General features: G+C 39.4%; 1 protein-coding gene across 1 annotated transcript; it reads left to right on the top strand.

Moving 5' to 3' along the window:
- Positions 1-6,655: 6,655 nt before the first annotated feature.
- Positions 6,656-20,197, top strand: ZC3H15 (zinc finger CCCH-type containing 15). Its single transcript, XM_026055108.1, has 10 exons — positions 6,656-6,841; positions 9,984-10,085; positions 12,648-12,759; positions 14,582-14,734; positions 15,838-15,929; positions 16,994-17,176; positions 17,904-18,050; positions 18,203-18,307; positions 18,475-18,601; positions 19,394-20,197. The coding sequence occupies exons 1-10, from the start codon at positions 6,764-6,766 to the stop codon at positions 19,582-19,584; spliced, it is 1,290 nt and encodes a 429-aa protein (XP_025910893.1). The 5' UTR covers positions 6,656-6,763; the 3' UTR covers positions 19,585-20,197.

The raw sequence follows: 20,197 nt of genomic DNA, 5'->3' as shown, positions 1-20,197 counted from the left end.
GTCATGTAGCTACACAGCTCCTCCCATGGAAGCTGACCTACACTCACTCTTGTTTTCAAAAAGGTTTAATTAGATCCTTTAAAAATAAATGCAAAACAATACATTTCATCTGACAATATGTGAATAATGTCTTTTTTATGGTAAAGGCCAATACAACAACTTCACAGCTTTCCAGGATGCTACATTATACTTCTGCTCATTCTTCCCCTTTCATGGGGACAAAGGACTAAAAGTAGATTGGTTGTAAAGACAATTACCTGCTCTTTGCGTCTTAAGAAAGTAAACATCTGAAGAAAGGCACTTAGAAAGCAGAATATATTCTAAGGAAAAGCTAATATCTAAAAAAAGAAAACATTTTTTAATGTCACAAGGCATTGTTACTTTAAGCGGGTGTTTTGGATTCTAAGGCTTACCTAAAAGGCACAAGTTAACGGGACAGGTAAAGGGGCGCCCCAGTAGATGTAACTGAGGAAAAAGAACTGCTGCCTTCTAGATTAAAAGGGAAGGGGTGAGGATGGGGGGAATACTGCAACAATGTTTAACTGGAAGGCCTCATGGATTTAAAATAGGCAGTACAGAGTAAACCCCAAGACAGGCAAATYGCTGCCTACAAATCCCTGCAAATGCAGTAGGTTAATCTAGGACCTAAGGGAGAAACATAGCTGTGAGTTCATGATCAACATAAGTTAGCCTAACTGTGGGCTACTAACAGAAGAGTTATTTTTCTCATAGGATTCCACTGAATTAGTTCCAGTAGTTGGGTGGCTGAGAAATGATTGTTGGTGGACAAACAAATAATTCTAGCGCTTGTGGAGCAATACATACCCTTTCCAACAGCATTTTGTTTAGTAATACAGTTACTGACACCATGAGATTACAGTTTCCTAAATGAATTCTTCTGATGAACTAGGGAATAACTTCCTCCTGCGGTGATCTAAGTTCAGACTTTACTGTGTACGGGACAAGTCATCACACAACTTTCCAATATGGAAATTCACCAAAGAAAAACAGAGCTTATATGATGTGAAGGATGTCCATCAACCATAATGTTTGAGAAAAAAATGAATAATGCTTGTTTAAGCCTATTTATTCAGCTATAGGATACAAACAACTTGAGCACTTCTGAAGCCCTATTTTGAGAATGGACTCCTCTGAGAAGTCTGGGGTAGGCTTCCTCAACATGACATTTCTATGTCTGGAGGACTTTCTCGTATTCCCCAAGCCTTTGCATCCTTGAAGCTGCACTCATTAATCAGGTTCACAGGAGACATTGCTATTATAGTTAATTCCCAGCACAAATAAGTAATAATAGACTGCCATCCTCTGCAATGTCTAGGATAGCTGTCTCCCTATTGCTGTCATTACAGTAAGATGCCAGGCTTGATTTGTTACTATTATACAAACACAGGTAAATTCTCCCATTTAACTAGCACTCGCATACTCCATTTTAGTTAGCTTTTGCTCCCCAGCACGAGGCAGTCTATGGACCCAGATTAGCAGGAGAAATTTAACTCATCCCAGGCCTGTATAAAACCAACACAACCCCCTTTCAGACCTCCCCACCAGCAAAAAGAAATTATACATAAAAGAACAAGCAGAGAGTCACAGTAGCACTCTCTTTTCAGTAAATCCCTGGCAGCGATTACAGGCCATTTATCAGTAGCTCAGGAACAATATCCATCCCTCCCTCCTTTCAGTGTAGGAACTGACAGATACCATTACCAAGCGGCTCTCACCCTTAGCCAGAAYAGCTCCAGTCGACTTGACCAATTAGGTTGTTTCATCTTGTAAGATCCTCCCTTGGAGGCTGGCTCACCTTGGAGAAAGCTGTGGCAAGGCAGCACTGACCGAGCCTGTGACAATTCACTATTCCTATTTGGACTACATCAAAGAGGATGCTTTGAAAGGAGGGGAGAAGAAACAACTGTGTTGTCTTTGTCGGGCCCCTTCTGATAACTTTTGAACCTATTACTCAGTTTCAACAAAACCTGACAGCAGTATAGAGGCTTAAAAATGTTATTTTATCACAAATGTTGTGAAAATAGATAGCTAGGGAGATGAAAAGGACTAAATCAGTGTCCTGATGGATGCTAAGAGATGGTTTACATGAGTACAAAAGAAATGCATGGGAGAGTAGGGCTTACGAGTTCCACTACTCACAAAGCTCTGCACCCTCCCACCTCCTATTCCCGGGGATGCCTCAGACTGTAAAACTGATTTCTGACAGAGAAGAATGGAAATGAAAACTACTCCTTGTCCTAATCCAAATGCAAACTGCACTTCTTGATTTTGCTTTCATAAATTCATACTCACTTACTTAATTTGCTCATTCACCACAAACACATGATTAGGTTTTTATTTCAGTGGAAAGAACAGTAAGGCATATCAAATTTAGCTAATTTTTTGTTGTCAAAAGTGGTCAGATAACCTGGTGAAACAACAGAACAGTTTAGAAAGTGTAACAGTCTACTGCACTRCCCATATACACATTAAAATTAATTATTCATTTGTGAACTATCTTCACAAAGCAACTGAATAAGAACTACAGAAAGGTTCTTAATTTTTAAGATGGAGCAAGGAAAGTGGAAAAAACCCAAGATGCTAGGTTATACCTGATATTTCTATCGTTACTTATGATTTTTTAAAGAAAATATTGTAGATTGTACTGATTTGTATTTGCTCATAATTCTAGCATTAGCTAGTTATAAACCTAATGCTGGATGCCAGCTAGAACCAAGTTGCATAAATTCCTACAAATTAGAGATAAAATACTGCTATTCAGACTTGCAAACTTGCAAAACAAACCCAACACAATTTCTACTTCTTGTGATAATATTGGAAGCAACAATTTTTGCAACTAAGCAACTACCACATTTGCACATGAATGTCACTGCTGCACTTCGTTCTGTTTCAAATTCTTAATAGAAAAGTTTTATTTCTCATAGATAAATATCTTCCTGATCATGCTGTCAAGAGCAGGAAGACTGGGGCTGTTCAACAGGGGAAGATGAGCCAACAGTGGGAGCCAACAGTGTCACTGGCAGGGTCAGTAACAGAGGCCTGTTTCAAACAGACGTTTGTATCCGAACATGGTCATGACGAGCACTTCTCCATCCATGTACTGTTGACCATGCACCAACAAACAYAGTCTCACAGTACTCAAGAAGGGTGAGCAGAGCAAGCAAAGACTAGGGGCAGAGGCCTGAGCTGAAACCGAGCTCCTGGGCCAACAGGCAGAGKGTGCATGGGTGGAGGCTGCTCAGGGCTTAAGGCCCRTTGGTGCACTCTGGGCTCTGGCAGCTACCCAGGAGGTCTGCTCCTAGCACGCTTTAGTTACTATGTAACAAAAAATTATTTCAATTACATAAAGGTCAGTTTTGTCATATTGTCTGCAGAAGCGTGTTAGTATAATAAGAAACCTTTGCAGGTCTGTAGAGGTGAAGACAAATATTCCAGCCTTTTGGCTTGTCACTACAAGCGGTGACAGGTGTATCAAATTGCTGGTGCAAATTATTTAGCTAAGCACTGAAAAAATAGGGTCTTCAGCTGAACAATTAGAACATTTTGTGTTGCAGATCTGTGAATGTTCAAAGTCTTGCAAGAACGGCGGCTTTCTTGGTGAAACTGCTTGTTTTCTTACTTCTGGTCCATGAAATCGATTTGCATTTTTAAAATATGCTTTGGTATTAGAATATTTTTGTCCTTAGGTTGCACCAGAAACCACTAAACTTGGTGAGGAACAGAGTAATATTTACTTACTGTACAAAGCATGAAACTACATCATAGTAAGACCTAAGCACCTTGCTCAAAATGAGAAAGGAAATCTGTGTTATGGTTGCTAAAATAGCCAGACCTAATAATCTTACATCAGCAACTAGTATTTTGATATTGCTAGCTGGATTTTTGAGAAATCAAAAGTTGGCAACTCAGGATAGCTTATGTCTGACTTCTGAAGAGCTTCCTCTACGTAACACTTTTTTCAAAGCATTTTTTCTAATCATTCTAGGTAAGACAGGTATTATTGGCAGACAGCTAACCCAGTTYCAAAATGCCAAATTCTCCTGGTGCAGAAAACACCTCTGTATGTGGGGCAGAAAGAGAAAATGAATGTCCATCTYGTGAAACCAAAGGAAAAGGGACGCTAGTGGCATGATCTCAGCCACCATGCATGCAAGCTATAGCACAAGACAGAGGAAGAAACTGTGCATATTGAGGCTAAGAAACTACATAGGAGGTAGCTGAACACATCTGGAGTCATTTGGGATTATTTGTGCCATTCTTGGTGGAACCCAACCCCAGCCTTTGCCCTTTGAAAGAAGATGAAGCAAACTAAAAGCTTCTCTACCCTCAGGCAGACTGTCACTGTTTCACGCACTAAAACCCTGACCCAGTTCTACTGCATAAAGTACAGCATGCCTTCGCACATAGAAAGACTGCTCATTTCTTTCAGCATGCCTTCGCACATAGAAAGACTGCTCATTTACAAGGGAGGGTTTATTTAGCAAAGTTTCTCTGAGCTAATGTCTAAGCTCTTTGCAGTACCAAACTCTCTTCCTTTAAGCTGTAGTGAACATGTGTTAATGCAGCCAATTTTCATATAATCATAGAAGAATTTGGGTTGGAAAGGGCCTTAGGAGGTCTCTAGTCCAAACTCCTGCTCAAAGAAGGGTCATCTATGAGGCAAGACCAGGTTACACATAGCTTTAACCAGTCTCGAAAACCTCTAAGAATGGAGACCATGCAACCTCTCTAGGCAATCTGTTCCACCACCTGACTGTCCTCATTGTGAAAAAGTCTCTCCTTATATATYCAGGCTGAACCTCTCATTTCAGTTCATTCCTGTCCTTTCTTGTCCTGCCACCATGCACCACTGTGAAATGCCTGGCTCCTGCTCCTGACAGCCTCCTCATGAAGGCTGCTATTGTCTCCTAAGCTTTCTCTTCCTCAGCCTAAAGAAGCCTGGTTCCCTCAGACTTTTCTCAAAGGACATGCACTTCAGGCCTGTGCAGCACTGTAGTTGTTTTCRTGGGCTGTCCTTAGAGAAAGAAGATGTATTTTTCAGGTGGAAGTCAGGGGAAAGATGGCCATGCAGCTGACCAACTTCAAGTGTACCTGTCACTTGACTAGTTGAAGTAGACAGGGAGGGTATGCTTTTCTCCCTGACTTTTGGTTGTCTAGCTTGTAGGTTCTCTAGCATGCTCTTTTATAACTGATACGATGGAAATCATTGCTGTTAATAGGTAGCAAAGTGTCCCTTGACCTCTTACAGCAGTTGGTTTCCTTCTTCATGGAATGAGATGGCAGCAAAGAACACAACTACACACATACACATACACTACTACACTGCTCGTCTCCACACCCTCCATAAATACATACACTGTATGAGCAAATAGCAGTTCAGCAGTGAAGTGCTCTCTGAAGTCAAACGGCACTATGGCGGGAGCTCGTCGTTGTCTTATATCCGTCTGCTCGAAAATCTGCTGGCAGTTTGTTCACCTGACACTTCCCCGAAAGCTTCCCCTTTGGCCTTACAAAGACTGTGCAGTGTCCAGCCAGTGGTGGCACTGATAGGGATGTCTGACTCGCCAAGGCTGAGCCTTGTCCTGAACTTCCCCTTGCACCTCTTCAGCTGCACGGACGTGTACCCAACCGCCATTCTGCACCTGCCTGGGCAGTAATTAAACTCCTTGCTGCTTTCCAGATTGCTTTCTTGAAATCATGGCCTTATATACTGGCAGAGATTAGGGCAGGCTGCCTAGCAGGACTATTGGCATTTAACTGAGTTCAGTCTCTCAGCGGCAGCAAGTTCAAACATCCCTGCTCGCTGCTTTTCCAACAGACTTTCCTGTCTGAACGCGGTGATGACAAGCACGTCTCCCTCCGGCTGCCGCCGGTGCCTGCCACCTGACCGCCGCCAGGCTTTCCCGGCGTCTGCAGGACCAGCACGCGCGATCCCACCAGCGCTTTCCGACACTAGACCGGGAGTCAGCTCGGAGTCCCCCGGCGACCGCCAGTCCCCCTCGCTCCCCCATCTCCCCCACCGGCGCCTCACGGCGCTGCAGACGCCCGGGGTGGCGGCTCCGCGACCGTTGCTCCCAACGGCCGCCTGCCCACCCGTCACGTACACCCGCGCAGCGGCGTCTCCCGGCGCCACACAGAGACGCCACGCGTGTCTGAGCCGCGCGCACCGCCGGCAGCGAGCGGGGGCAGCCCGGAGCCCCTTCCGGCTCCTCGTGCGGCCCCTCTCCGGCGCGGGCGACCCCCACCCCTCCCCTTCACAGCGGGAAGGAGCCGCGACACCCGGGCGCAGCCGCCCCGGCACACGCGGGCGGGAAGGCAGGCGAGGGATCGCCTACTCTGCCCTGCCCCGCCCCGCCCCGCCCCGCCCCGCCGGGGGGCGGTGCTGGAGCCACCCGCCCACTCTGTGACGTCAATGCGCGCGCCCCGCCCGCGCCCGCGCCGCGGCGGCCCAGGGCGCTCTGGCTGCCGGGAGATAATTGGGCCCTCGCGCCCTACCCGCCTCCGCGTGCGCGTAGGCGCCCTGCCTTGCCCGGACCGGCCCGGCCTTCCCAGCGTGCCTCGCGGCCGCCGCCGCTGACGGCGTCGCAAACAGGTTTCCGTTGCTCCTCCCCCGGCGGCGGCGGCGGCGCTGTCGCTTCCTACCCGCGCGCCCGCCCCGCGCGCGCCCTCCGGCCGCGGCCCTGAGAGACCCCGAGCGGGAGCCGAGGCCGCTCCGCTCCGCCCCGCCCTGCCCTGCCCCGCGATGCCCCCCAAGAAGCAGCAGCAGCCGGCGGGGGGCAGCAAGAAGGCGGACCAGAAGAAGAAGGAGAAGATCATCGAGGTGAGGCGAGCAGGGCCGCGCCGCGCCGCGCTGCGCCGCGCACGGCCGGGCCGGGCCGGGCCGCTGCCTGCCGTTCCCCGCGCCCCTCCCGCCGCGGCCCCTGCGGCTGCCCCGGCCGCCGCTGCCCTGGCGCGGAGCCGTGGCGGGGTCTGGGAGCCGGGACCGGGGGGCGCGGGCGCCTGGCCGGGGGCTGTACGGAGCCCGGGAGCGCCTTTCCGGGGGTGGTGCGGGCCTCTCTCGGCCCCAGCGCTGCCCAGGTCTGTCAAATCACTGACTGGCCRTGGCCCTTTAAGTTGTGCCGGTGGCTGCCGCGCTTGTTGGACCGGGGTTTGGTTTTCAGCCTGCAGACTGTCTGGCCAGAGCTGTCTTCGGACTGAAGGTGATCCGATGAGAGTGCTTCTCTCTTCTTGTCTGCCCCCTTCTCTCTATTCGGAGTGCAAGTGTTGGTATGTTTTCAGAGCTCAGCTCTCAGAAGTGTGGGTTTGTGTTTCCCACTCAGTTTAAAACATGCCTGTGCTTTTTGGATACAGTCTGGCCTGTGTGTCTAAGTAAATGTTTTGTAAAAGTTTAATACAAATAACTTGAAGATTAATCGATAACGTTTCATGTGCTATTTAATCATCTGATGCTAAAGTCCATGGTAAAAGCAGATTTTAAAAAAGCAATAAAAAATAAAGGTAACTTCACTTATTAATTTGGATTATAGATATGTTGTTAGGATGTCTTAGTCRTGCAAATCTTCCAATAAACAGAAAAACTACATGGGGGCTATCAGGGAAGAGCAGTTCTAGAAAATTAATGCTTGCCCACATCTATTGTCAGGAAAGATAGTAGCTGATTAGACAGAAGATGTGTATAACATAAGCGTTTCTTTAAATCTAGCACTTGTTTCTATGTTCCTTCACTTGGAGACTTTAGGTTGGACATGCTGTCTTTTCTGTCTTTTAATGTTGGCTTCAGTGTTCGTGATGTTGTTGCTGAACCCAGCAACATAGGAAAGTTCTGTTTTTTATTACAAAAAATTCTTTTGCAGCTGAAAGGGGAAAAACTTGCATTGATTATTGACAAAAAAAATCTTACTACATGATTCAAATAAGTTAACAGAGGTTATATATTCCATGTGACATTTACCACAGAAATCAAATATGTGAATCATTACTTTATACTATTTGAAAAGTTTGTCATTTTTCAAAATAACTAATTATGAAAGAAAAAGAAAAGACTAGCTACTGTTACAGATGGGTAATAAAATGGAAATAAAAATGGGGTGATTCTGAGCAGGATTTCTAGGACTGTTTTTTCAAAGATTAAGAAATTATTATTTTATGTTTTGATTGTTAGGGTTTTCTGAAGGTATGTTTGAACTAAGGTATTATCACTGGGTGAACATCTGTTAATTGTTCCAAAAAAGGGGGGGGAATAATGTTGATATCAAATCAAAGACATGAATACATTTAAAATGTAGATATTTCAGTTGCAAAATATTATTCCTGCTCCAGATACTCACGTGAAAGGGAGCTATCTTCTTTTTTATGAAATTTTAATAAGTTTGATATAGAAACCAGTCTCTTACTGGAAATGTACAGGGAGAATTGGTTCAGACAGTGTAAGTGGAAACTTCTTGAAGTGGAGTTTAGGAAGTACAAACACCTTTCTGGGTTTGACATAGGGGAAAGATTTTCCTCAAATAAGTACTGTTGCAAAATGAAATATTTACAAAGTACTTGAAAATAAAAAGTAATATGTTGCATACAGCAATATTAATCTGTGCAACATTTATATATGAATACTTGAAAATAAAAAGTAGTAAGTGATTTCAAGCACATAGGCAAAAGAGCAATATTTATGGCTATTCCATCTTCATGTTATTCCTCAGATGTTCCCTCAGATGTAATGATTTAGTTACTTGGCTAGTGACCAAAAATATTATGTCCTTTTTCTTGAGGGACCTGAAAACATTGTGTGTATGTGTGCATATATTTTATTTATATATATATATATATGCATATACATACACATGCATATACACATATATGAATATATTCAAATATTGATGCAAAAATATATGTATATTCACACACACATATTCATATATATATGAATATATATATTTTTTCACACTAATATTTGAATCACAGAATAGGTGAGGTTGGAAAAGACTGCAGGAGATTGCCTGGTCCAACCCCCTGCTGAAGTGGGGTCAGGTAGAGCAGGTTGCTCAGGACTGTGTCTGGTTGGGTTATAAATATCTCAAGGGATGGAGACTCCACAACCTCTCTGGGCAACCTGCACTCTCACAGTAGAAAAAGTATTTTCTTATGTTCAGATTGAATTTCCTGTGTTTCAGTTTGTGCCCATTGCTTCTCGTCCTGTCACTGGGCATCACTGAGAAGAGCCTGGCTCCATCTTCTTCACACCCTCCCATCAGATATTTACAAACATTGATAAGATCTGCCCTGAGCTTTCTCTTCTCCAGGCTGAACAGCTCCGGCTCTCTCAGCCTCTCCTTATATGAGAGATGCTCCAGTCCCTTAATCATCTTTGTGGCCCTTTGCTGGACTCTCTCCAGTAGCTCCATGTCTCTCTTGTACTGGGGAGCCCAGAACTGGACACAGTACTCCAGATGTGGCCTTACCAGGGCTGAGCAGAGGGGAAGGATCACCTCCCTTGCCCTGATGGCAATGCTCTTCCTAATGCAGCCCAGGATACTGTTGGCTGCCTTTGCCACAATGGTGCTTTGCCGGGTCATGTTCAACTTCTTGTCCACCAGGACTCCCAGGTCCTTCTGTACGAAATTGGTCTCCGGCTGGTCAGCCCCCAGCATGTGCTAGTGCATGGAGTAATACTTGTTGAACAAAAGGAGATCTGGGGATAAAAGTAATAGCTCACACAAAAGCAGTATTTACTCAATTCTTTTGAAAAGCAGACTTTGGAGATGATGTGAGAGATTTCATGCCTTCTCACAGCATRTCTGAATATTGTCTATCCTGTTTCTTGGATCGCTTATTTTGCTAGAGGAAATAGTCTGTGTTTAGCTGAAAACTTGAGTGGAACGATAAGTCTTTTGCAGTAACAACTTAAACTTGTTTCAGCTGTCGGACAGTTTCATAATTAATTTGGTTATATTCATCTCTTGATTTAGGACAAAACATTTGGCCTAAAGAATAAAAAAGGTGCAAAACAACAGAAGTTTATTAAGGCTGTGACTCACCAAGTTAAATTTGGTCAGCAAAATCCACGTCAGGTAAGCACTCGATATGTAATGTCTTGTCTTTCATCATTTTTTCTCTATACCTACAGACTGTCATATAACACTGAAGTAGAGAAGAATGGCAATGTTATTCACCTGATGTATTGTGACTGGTATAGATTTAACTAGTTGTATTTAAAATACCACCTCTTTGTTATTCTTGCAAAGCTTGTCGAGCTTAGGGTTTGCTCGCTGTGTAAGGATAGATTGAGTGCAGGTTTGGGATTTTTTGTTTATTTGTTTGTTTTCAAAAGAAAAAGCTTTCAACTAATGAGGTTTTTTTTTTTTTTTAATTTACGTAGTATTCCAATAGTAACATAGTTGAATTTAATGCATATCAAGGGAATATTTACTAGCATAAACAATTTCATGAGAACCTGAAACTAAATTGTAGCAAACTGGCTACAAACAAAAGTGCAGTTGTGTACACTTTTTTATTATTTCTCACCTAATCTAAGAAACAATGAACCATTAAAAGTAAGAACAAGTGTTGTTAATCTTAAAATGGGGGTAGCGGAAATCTCAAAAAATATAAACTGATCTCTGCTTGTTCTACTTATGGAAGTATTTATTATAATTTAAAGTGGAAACAGGTCTAACAATTGTGCTTCTGTTTTGTAAACTGGTCAGAACAACTGCTTTGTCATTCTGCTGCTCCACTCTTCTTTGCTATGATGAAGTAAAATTTCATGTGGCTGAGATACAATGTTTAGACTACAGTTAGTCAAAAGGCACAAATTACATGGAAGTATAATTAAAATGGAAGTAAGCCAGGTCTCTCTTTTACTTCCTGCAATGCTAGAGAAGTTGGATACTAAGAATTATGCAGCTTCCTGTTCTATAAATAAGCCTGTGGAATAATTACATTTACATCAGCTAAATTTCTGGTGTTGTAATTAGTGTTGAATTTGTTACATAATGTATGGATGATATAAAAATGTCAAGTACAAATTTGAAAGTAAAGTTGATACTCAATTCATTAGATTTAATAATTTCTTTAGCAAGAATTGCAAAATTGTTATGGGAAAGACCAATCGATGTAACTTCAAAAACATTGATGTTGCTCAAACAGTCCATCTAAAATTCCTATATGAGATCCCTGAATCTGTAGCATTTGCAGGAGTACTGTTCTTTAAATTAGTCAACCTAAAATCACTTGTTTCTCTAATGCTCTTATCTCTTGACTGGTGAATATCAGAAGCTAATTTTAGAACTGATTATACCTTTCTTGCTGAATCTCATATTTTTCAGTTAGGGTTGTCCCTGAGAAGAAAGAACACATTAAGGCAGTGTTGTGTCCTGAGGTACAAATGGAAATGCTGTTAAGGGTTTAAAAAAAAAAAAAAAGAGTTTTTAGAATCCTAAGGTTCTAAAGGTTTAGAAATCATGCTTTTAGGAGCCCAAGTTGTAACAAAAAAATTACATCTGCTATTTAAAAGTGGGGGGGGGGGGTTGTGTGTGGTTTTTTTTTTTTTTCCTTGTAGTTGACATACGTGGGTCTACACACTATTTAAGATAGGATTTAGGAACTTTAAGTGTAAAAACTGAGTGTTCTGTATGTGGACCAAATTAATCAATTCCCTTTTAAAACAGTTTGGCTTTTTCTTACCAAATTCATCATAAGAACAAAGCTTCTTTTTATTATTACACTATGTTTTACCAATAATATATCCCAAATATTTATACACTGGTGTTAGAGTCCCACTAGTTTTTCTTAAGGAGAAGAATTAAATCTTCTAATCCTGTGTTTTTCCTGTGTCCCTTTTCATCTGTCTTCATCCTTCACTACCAGTCTGGTACCAGATATACGTAGACCTTTTTCAGGCTTATCTAAAAGGGGTATGGCAGATTAATGKTTTTTTTTCCTCTTATACATAAGCTTTTTTTTTTTCCTCCTATATGAACTTTTTTCAGTCTTACTCCCTAGTTCCTTTAAAATTAATGTTCTTGACTTACATGCCATTAGTTATTAATGAAACATTGCTGTGTGTTGATTTGATATCAATTCAAATAAATAGTGTGCCAAAAGCAACTCCCAACTTCTACAAACAGATTTGCTGGAGATGCTGCTAATATACATGGCAAGGAAAAACAAAACAGCATGCTGAGGAGGAAAAACAGAGAAGGTGCTTGCACTGATCTTGAAGTAACTGGATCGAATAGTTGTACTGGTTCTGTAATGCATCACAAAAGAGCAACTAAGTGTTCCTCTGCTGAATTCCTGYTAGAAACTGGCTGGTTTTGTACTAATCTCAGTATCTCATTTGATTTCCTAGCCTATAAGGGGGGATTAAAGGTAACAGCGTGTCATCTAATGGTACCAGCATTTCATATCTCTGACAAACTAGTACTGTTTGATGTCTATTCTGTTTGAAATATTGGTTCCACTAGATGGCACTGGCCATTTATGCAAGGGCAAGAATTCTGAAAAGTGCAGACATCGAAGGCTTTTTCACCCCATATAAACCAGTCTATATTTTAATGTACAGTTCACATGAAGTGAATAATGTCATTCTGATTTTTCTATTAATAATTTCAAATTTGGGGTCATTATAGGCTGCTCAGACAGAAAGTGAAAAGAAATTAAAAAAAGAAGACAAGAAAAAAGAATTACAAGAATTAAATGAACTCTTCAAGCCTGTGGTTGCTGCACAGAAAATTAGCAAAGGTATGAAAAACTAAATCTTCTAAGTTATGTTCTTTTATTAATGTATCTACTTCAGGTAAAATAAAAAATGAATTGGCATTTTAAAGGTTAAATAAATTTATAATTATTATTTATAAACATGTTTATTATAATTTTGTTTAGTGTACAATTTATACCTAAAATAGATATGTCTGTTTTCTCCTTTATCTAGCATAGGAAGTAGTTTGTCAGTAACTATTTAACAGTTTATTACAAACTCCTGTGAGGTTACTGGATCATTAGAATGTAGAAAGCTACATTGATATTGACAGGACAGCTACAGATACTTTGCTGTATTCAGGTTCATTTGATAGGTGCTTTTGGATGAGTGGTCTGATTTTTCTGATGTGATGATAGTTGGCTAAAGCAGCTGATATCCCCAGGGGAACTTAACCATCGCAAGAATATAATATTTGAATTACCCGTCTTCACAGAAAACTTGCATTCAAATCAGAAGAGTAAAAATTTGTCTAATTATTTCTGTCCCACCTTACAGTTAACAGTAGGACTTGGTTTCAAAAGTGTGGTTTTACTTGAAATAGGTTATGGAGTAAACTAGTATTCTGATGAAATGTAAGCTTAAAGGGTTTGATCCTTCTAGGAACCTCTACAATTGGCTGCTTTGGGGGAGAAAAAGTATGCTGCTTTTAGGAGTGAACTAAATGTTATCAACTCTTTGCTTTATGAAGCTTATGGAGCTGTTGAAATCAAGTGCAAGAATTTTTGACCAAATGAGTGTGATAGCCATATATGTCTTAAAGTGAACCTGATACTTATTCATTGTGTCACTTAGCAACGAAGGCTAGTTTTCCCTTTATGAACTAAAGTGGTCAGCTTTTTCCAAATAAAAGTAGCTCTTGATTTAGAGTTATTTCAGAAGACTAATATTGTATTAATTCATGCTTTAGCTTTTTATTGAGGTTGCTAACAAGGTGAGATATATTTTCTGAAGTTCTTTTAGAGATCCATGAGTGATAAACTAGGTTTTAATTTAAGATTTTAAAAAGCTGTTGCTGCACACAGTCTAGTCACTAGTGACTTGCACCAAACTTAAAATGAGCAAGTGAGAAATATGAGCTTAGAATCTTCCATTAGCACTTACAGATATTTCAGGTAAAGCATTTCTGATTTAGTAATGTCTCATAACTGTATGTTTCCTGCCTACTTTCTTCCCTCACCCTGGTCTCCTAATAGTGTCTCACAGTGAGAATTACTCGACTGTTGACTTCAAAAACTGTAGTTAGAAAGACTGAATAGTTCATATTCTAGCAACGTTTACTTTTGGTGCCATGAGCAGCCATCTTATTTGTTTTATTAAACAAAGAAAATGGTCTGAATGGTTGCAGGTCAGACTAATATAACTTATTCTAGTGTGTTATTGATATACAAGGGAAAGGTTGATACCCAGTAGAGGCTTTACTGTGTTAGAGACAGAAATAGCTTGCTGTATAGGGAAGAAATTACAAGGGTTAATATCTAGTATGTATTGTAGTAAAAGTGGTTCACTAAGGCACACTGCCATCCAGATTTCCTTAAATATTCTAGTGCCAGTTTTGATACTATAGTGCAAATACCATGATATACAAAGTAAATATGACACGTTCAGGACATGGAGTATTTACCTGAAGGAAAAAGAAGGCACTTCATATTTAATAACTTCCATTTTCAAAAAAGTTTTTCCATTCTCAGCAGACTTTAAAGGCTTAAATGTTAAATTGTTCTCAATTTTTAGTATACAACTTCAGCTCCAGTTTAGTGTTCTGCTTAGAAATAGCACTAAAATCTCAAAACTTTCTTCACCAAGGTGCTGACCCCAAATCTGTAGTTTGTGCATTCTTCAAGCAAGGGCAGTGCACTAAAGGAGACAAATGCAAGTTTTCTCATGATTTGTCCTTGGAAAGAAAGTGTGAAAAACGAAGTGTCTACATTGATGCAAGAGATGAAGACCTGGAAAAAGGTATGATATTTCTAAAAAATGACTGCTAAGCTATTCTGATTCTGAAACTGGATTTTTCAGATAGGAGAGTCTTCTTGTATTGTGGTTGTATGATCTTGAAGAGCTTGGTCCATGACCAAGGCTACCTCTACTACTATGTTCAAAATTGTCAATAATAGCAAAACTTGCTTTAAAAAGCCTGCTCACGAGTATTCTTTAGACCTTGTTTTGAAAAATAAGTATCCCCGTATGCTATTGGATAATGGCTTTTGAATTCTGCTATGTAAAATGTACATCATAGAGGTAGCAAGTTGTTTAGTGTATGCTCTCCTGTGTAGTTTCCAGTTTCTTCTAGGTTCTGTAAAATGGAAGTGCATATGCAGCAAGTGTAATGAGCAGCCATACTTGACTTCCAGTACTAGTGTTTATACCCAAATGTGCACAGTTTTAGAATTCAGCATACTTACAAAATTTTTGTCTGTGGCTTCATCTCTTTTCCCAACTTGATCTGTTGGTGAAATACTCTCTTTTTTACTTTCACTCAGCAGAGACTAGAAATTTGTATTAAAATTTCTTTTCTGTTTCTACAATACATCATGTTCCTGTCTTGATTTGAATGTTTAGCCTCTGGCATCCTGAATGAATACAATAGTATCCCATAGTTTCTTTACTGCTGTAACTATTGGTAATCATGCTTCTTTTGATGGCACATTCTTTTAACTTAACATAGAAAATTCTGAACGATCTCTTTTGCTCCTCAAGTTCTTTTATCTGTATTTGTGGACATCCATCTCCAACCTTCTCTTTTACTCAGTCATCTCCTTTTTTTTCTTCTTTTCCCTTCTCCACTCCAGGTAACATACAGATGGAATGTTAAACTTCTTAGTCTTTTACAGAAACACCCTTTATGCACATCAAAATATAAACTTACAAAGTTTTTGAGAAAAATCTCTTTTAAGCAGCATAGGAGAGTGAAAATTGTATTACAAAAGCCTGAATTTATTTTCCGTTCTGTAGGTCAACTGAAATGTAAGAATTACTAAAAAATATTAAGTTGCTTTTCTCTCTAATAAAAATTCTAATATTAATCTGGAATGTTTGTGAAACAATTTGTTGTCTTCTAGATACAATGGATAACTGGGATGAGAAGAAGCTGGAAGAGGTAGTGAACAAGAAGCATGGTGAGGCGGAAAAGAAAAAACCCAAAACTCAAATAGTATGTCTCTTTTTTTTTTTTTTTTTTTCCACTGAGCTGTAGTAAGTGTTTGTTAGAAATAGAGAATTAAGTGCAAACTGGTATTAGATATGTTTATTGATATCTGAAGATTTGTAAATGGAATACTGTAAAGATAATCTGAGTATAAAATTGGTCTGATAGTATTTCTATTAACATATCTCAAAGAACAAGGCTGAGTGATCATAATGTATTTTTTTCCGTGTAAAATACACATGAATGTTAGATGATGTGCTTCTACAATAAAAATGCTAAAGGCATTAATAATGTATGCAGTACATTCTACTTGCTTAGAAGATTCAAATATTTTGATCTTCTAGGTCGGTCATCTCATTCCAGTGACTGTGTTGCTTTGGCTTATGCTACCACAAAGCATTTGGGTACTGAGTCACATACAAGTACATAAATTTCAGTCTCTTCCTATAATCTGAAATTTACTGATTGAGAGGTCATTTGTAGTCCCTGGCCTCTACCTTCAAGAGTATTCTCTAGTTTCTTTCATTCTTCAGAACTATTTCACCTTGTTTTCCATACCAAATATTCTATTGATACTGCCTAATTTCACAGAAGTTAAACTTTGATATGGCTAGGTGTTAATCATGAATTGCTTGTTAAAAGTTCCAGAATGGTATCTTTACCTCAAGATTCTGAGGGTAGGCTGCTCTGAGGTTGATTCTATCTATTTTGACTAAACAATATGCTAATATGTGTGAACAGTAAGAAAAAGACTGTCAGCGTGCTTTGTGCATGTGCTGCTGGGTTTAGAGCAGTACAAAGTTGCCAGTCTTTTGAGTCATCCTGTCTTTCTAAATTTGGATTATATTAAGTGGGGAAAAACTGTTGAAAATCTGAGTTTATTTAGATAATTAGTTGCTGCTTTTGGCTGCTTTTTTTAGTAGCAGTGCTTTTCACATGTTTCTTCTTTCACTCTGTTTTGAGCATAACTAGCTTTGAATTATAGTACTTTTGACATGCAGTGTTAGTGTAAATTGCTGGGGGATTAAAAAAGAATAGAATGCATTGCTAACAGCCACTGTTTTATACAGGTCTGCAAGTATTTTCTTGATGCTATCGAAAACAACAAATACGGATGGTTTTGGGTCTGTCCAGGGGGTGGAGACAACTGCATGTATCGCCATGCTCTTCCTCCAGGTTTTGTATTAAAAAAAGACAAAAAGAAGGAGGAAAAGCAAGATGAAATTTCTTTAGAAGATCTAATAGAAAAAGAGGTAAAGTAGTCAGCTGGGTACCTCTTGGTGGTACCTGTTTTCAGTATTCTGGAAAGAATAACAAATTGTAAATAAATTCCTAATGAATAATTAAAAAGTATAAAATGTTGTTTGTATAGCTTTGTGGACTAGCGTGAAGTATGCATTGTATTTGAGTCATGTTTTTGTTTAGAAACTATTATCTAGAGAATAAACTTTGAAAAATTATAACTGAATATTCACTGTTAGTGCAGGTATTGCTAATCCTATTTCTTTAGGGGCCTTTTATTTCTTACTACTGTTTTTGTTTATCTGTTACCACTGCTTCTATGGGCCTTCCTAATCCCCAGTTTTCTGCCACCTTAGTTCTTTCCTAGCTGTCTCGGGAGGATGCAACAGCAAGAGAACAGGGCCTCCTGAAGACACTGCTGCTCTGCTTACATTTGGCAGCATTGCCTGGCAGTGTCAGTCTGAGCAGAACCTAAGCTAATATGTCTACTAGAGGCTGTTGGTTTCTTTTCTCCTCCATGTTTCATGTTAACTTTTATGTTGACAGATCTCACTAACTGGAAAGTCATGTGTTGAGTCAAACTTTAAGTTGATGGTACATGCTTAACAGTGGTAAAAGTGCAGAAGGAATGAGGAAGAAATGTTTTCAATTAGTGTTTAGAGAAGACTAATTAAATTTGTAATTTGTTATAGCCTGTGGAAACAATTTCTAACATTAATCAGTCTTTTTATTTGACAGCGTGCTGCCTTAGGACCAAATGTTACCAAAATCACTCTAGAGTGTTTTATTGCATGGAAGAGAAGAAAAAGACAAGAAAAAATTGATAAGGCTGAGCAAGATATGGAAAGAAGGAAAGCAGATTTTAAAGCTGGCAAAGCACTGGTGGTATGTTCTACACTCCAATTCTTAATGTAAGAAGAAAGAGTACATAAGTTATGTGATAAGGTAGCTGGCCTGGAATTGTGTGGCTGGGGTTTGTTTTTTGACAGCAGTATAAATTCTGTGAAGTGATAAATTTTATTTCTCTCTTTGAATAGATCAGTGGACGTGAAGTATTTGAGTTTCGACCTGAGCTGGTTGATGCAGATGATGAAGAAGCAGATGACACCCATTATACTCAAGGAACGGGAGAAGATGATGAGGTAAAGAACAGTATTAACTCAAATAATATTTCAGGTTTTGAAACTTTTTCTGTTTCTTATTAGCTTTACAAAAAAATTGAGACCTCTTATAGTGCAGTTAATATGCTTGGTTCTTAATTTACCATTGTTACAGAGTATATGTTGTCAAAAACTAACTATATTTTCAGGTGGAAGACCCTGTGTGCATAAATGATGTGGATTTGAGCCAGTATGTCCCAAAAGCTGTGGATGAGACTGGTATTACTGTGGCTAGTCCAGAGCGATTCAGCACATACAGTTCAATAGAAAAAGACGGTGAGTTCATTATTTAGGAATAAGTAATAAGAGATAGAATTATTAAGGTCTCCTTAGAAGGCAGATAGAAATAGGTTCTTGAGTTGCCAAAAAGCAGCATTTATTTAAAAAAAACAAACAAAACAAAMAAAACTATCATGATATCTATAGTTAGTACTTTATCCTGCAAATGCAGGATGCTTTTAGTCTCTAAGCAGAGACTTTTTAAACAAAGTGTCTAGTAAATGCTATGTGTTTTGTAATACCTTAATTTCAAATTTAAATAAAAGGCAATGTATATGTCCACTTCATATAAATTCCTGAAATATATGGGATTATTTTAGCATTTTTCTTTTTTCATATTTAGTAAACAACTGAATGAATAAATACCAACAAAAATCCTTTTCTTTATATTTTCTAGCTAACTTAAACTAGCTTGTAATTCCTTAGAGCAAAAACTTAATTTTGCTGCACTTGTGGAATACATACCCTGAACTTGCACTGAGTCTTTTAAGTGTAGATACTTAGTAGGAATAACTTGTAAATGGTTTGACTGGTTGTGAAAATAGGAGTTTGAGGAGTTGAGCATATGAGTTATTTTTCTATCTGTTTTAATAATTAATGATCCAAACCTGCATATCATTAATCAGATGTATACAATTTAGCATCTAAAGTCCACATATAAATTTCATATGAAGTCACTTCTTTATATAGTTTCAAAACTTCAGAGCCTCATTAGCAGGAGTGTGATTTAGGGATTGACTAAGAAACTTGTGACATTTAGAGACATGTAAGAATTATTTTTATTTTCAGATAATAAATTAAGTGAAGCTTCTGGTGGTGAGATAAACAACAGTGAGCAAAATGATTTAGAGGAAGATAATGGAGATGGGGAACTGGAAAATGGAGTGATTGATGCAGTTCCAGTTGATGAAAACCTCTTTACTGGCGAGGACTTGGATGAACTAGAAGAAGAACTAAACACTCTTGATTTAGAAGAATGAATGCAGAAGCTCAAATGGGGATTGAAATCTATGTGACAAAGTGAAAACTGACTACATTTTTTCCCTTTCTGACTAGAATTCTTAAACAGGATATTTATGGTTACCCAGCTGATTCTGAAGGGCACATCCTATACCAGGAATACTTTCCTTCAATCTCATCTACTCCAACCTTGACTATGCTCACAGTAAAATACACAGAGTAGTTCATAATAATCTGACAGCTGACTTTGCAGAAAAAGAGATTATAACTTTCAACTAAAAGTAGGAAGTGTAACTGCTTTGCCAGTATGCAAGTGTAAGTGGGCAAGTTGATACCAGGTACAGTATAAAATCAAAGTGAACATTCTTCACCAGAACTGCGTATTTAATAGTGATTAGGTTGATTTAGAAACTGCCTAAAGTGGTTTTGGGCAGTATACTCTAATGGAGCTGATGCAGATTATGCTTCTTTAAGTGTTGATTAGCTTTATTTGATCAGCTGGATACTGAAGATACAGATTGTGAACTGATACATCGTACAATACAGTATGGTGCCCTCTGTTTAAAATGTTTTAAACTTTCCCACCACCTTTTGCCAACAAAACTGTAAATAAAAACTATCAACTTTRAAATA

This window comes from Apteryx rowi, unplaced genomic scaffold (assembly GCF_003343035.1).
Source record: "Apteryx rowi isolate R43461 unplaced genomic scaffold, aptRow1 scaffold_983, whole genome shotgun sequence".
NCBI classification, from domain to species: Eukaryota; Metazoa; Chordata; class Aves; order Apterygiformes; family Apterygidae; genus Apteryx; species Apteryx rowi.
The sequence above is the reverse complement of the archived record's forward strand: the minus strand, read 5'-3'. Positions and strand labels throughout refer to the sequence as shown.

Excerpts from the sequence above, each read along its gene's own strand:
- ZC3H15 (XM_026055108.1), top strand. The coding sequence starts at position 6,764 with ATGCCCCCCAAGAAGCAGCAGCAGCCGGCGGGGGGCAGCAAGAAGGCG. Across the intron at positions 15,930-16,993 it reads AAAAACCCAAAACTCAAATA|GTCTGCAAGTATTTTCTTGA; the intron begins GTATGTCTCTTT and ends TGTTTTATACAG. Across the intron at positions 18,308-18,474 it reads GAACGGGAGAAGATGATGAG|GTGGAAGACCCTGTGTGCAT; the intron begins GTAAAGAACAGT and ends CTATATTTTCAG.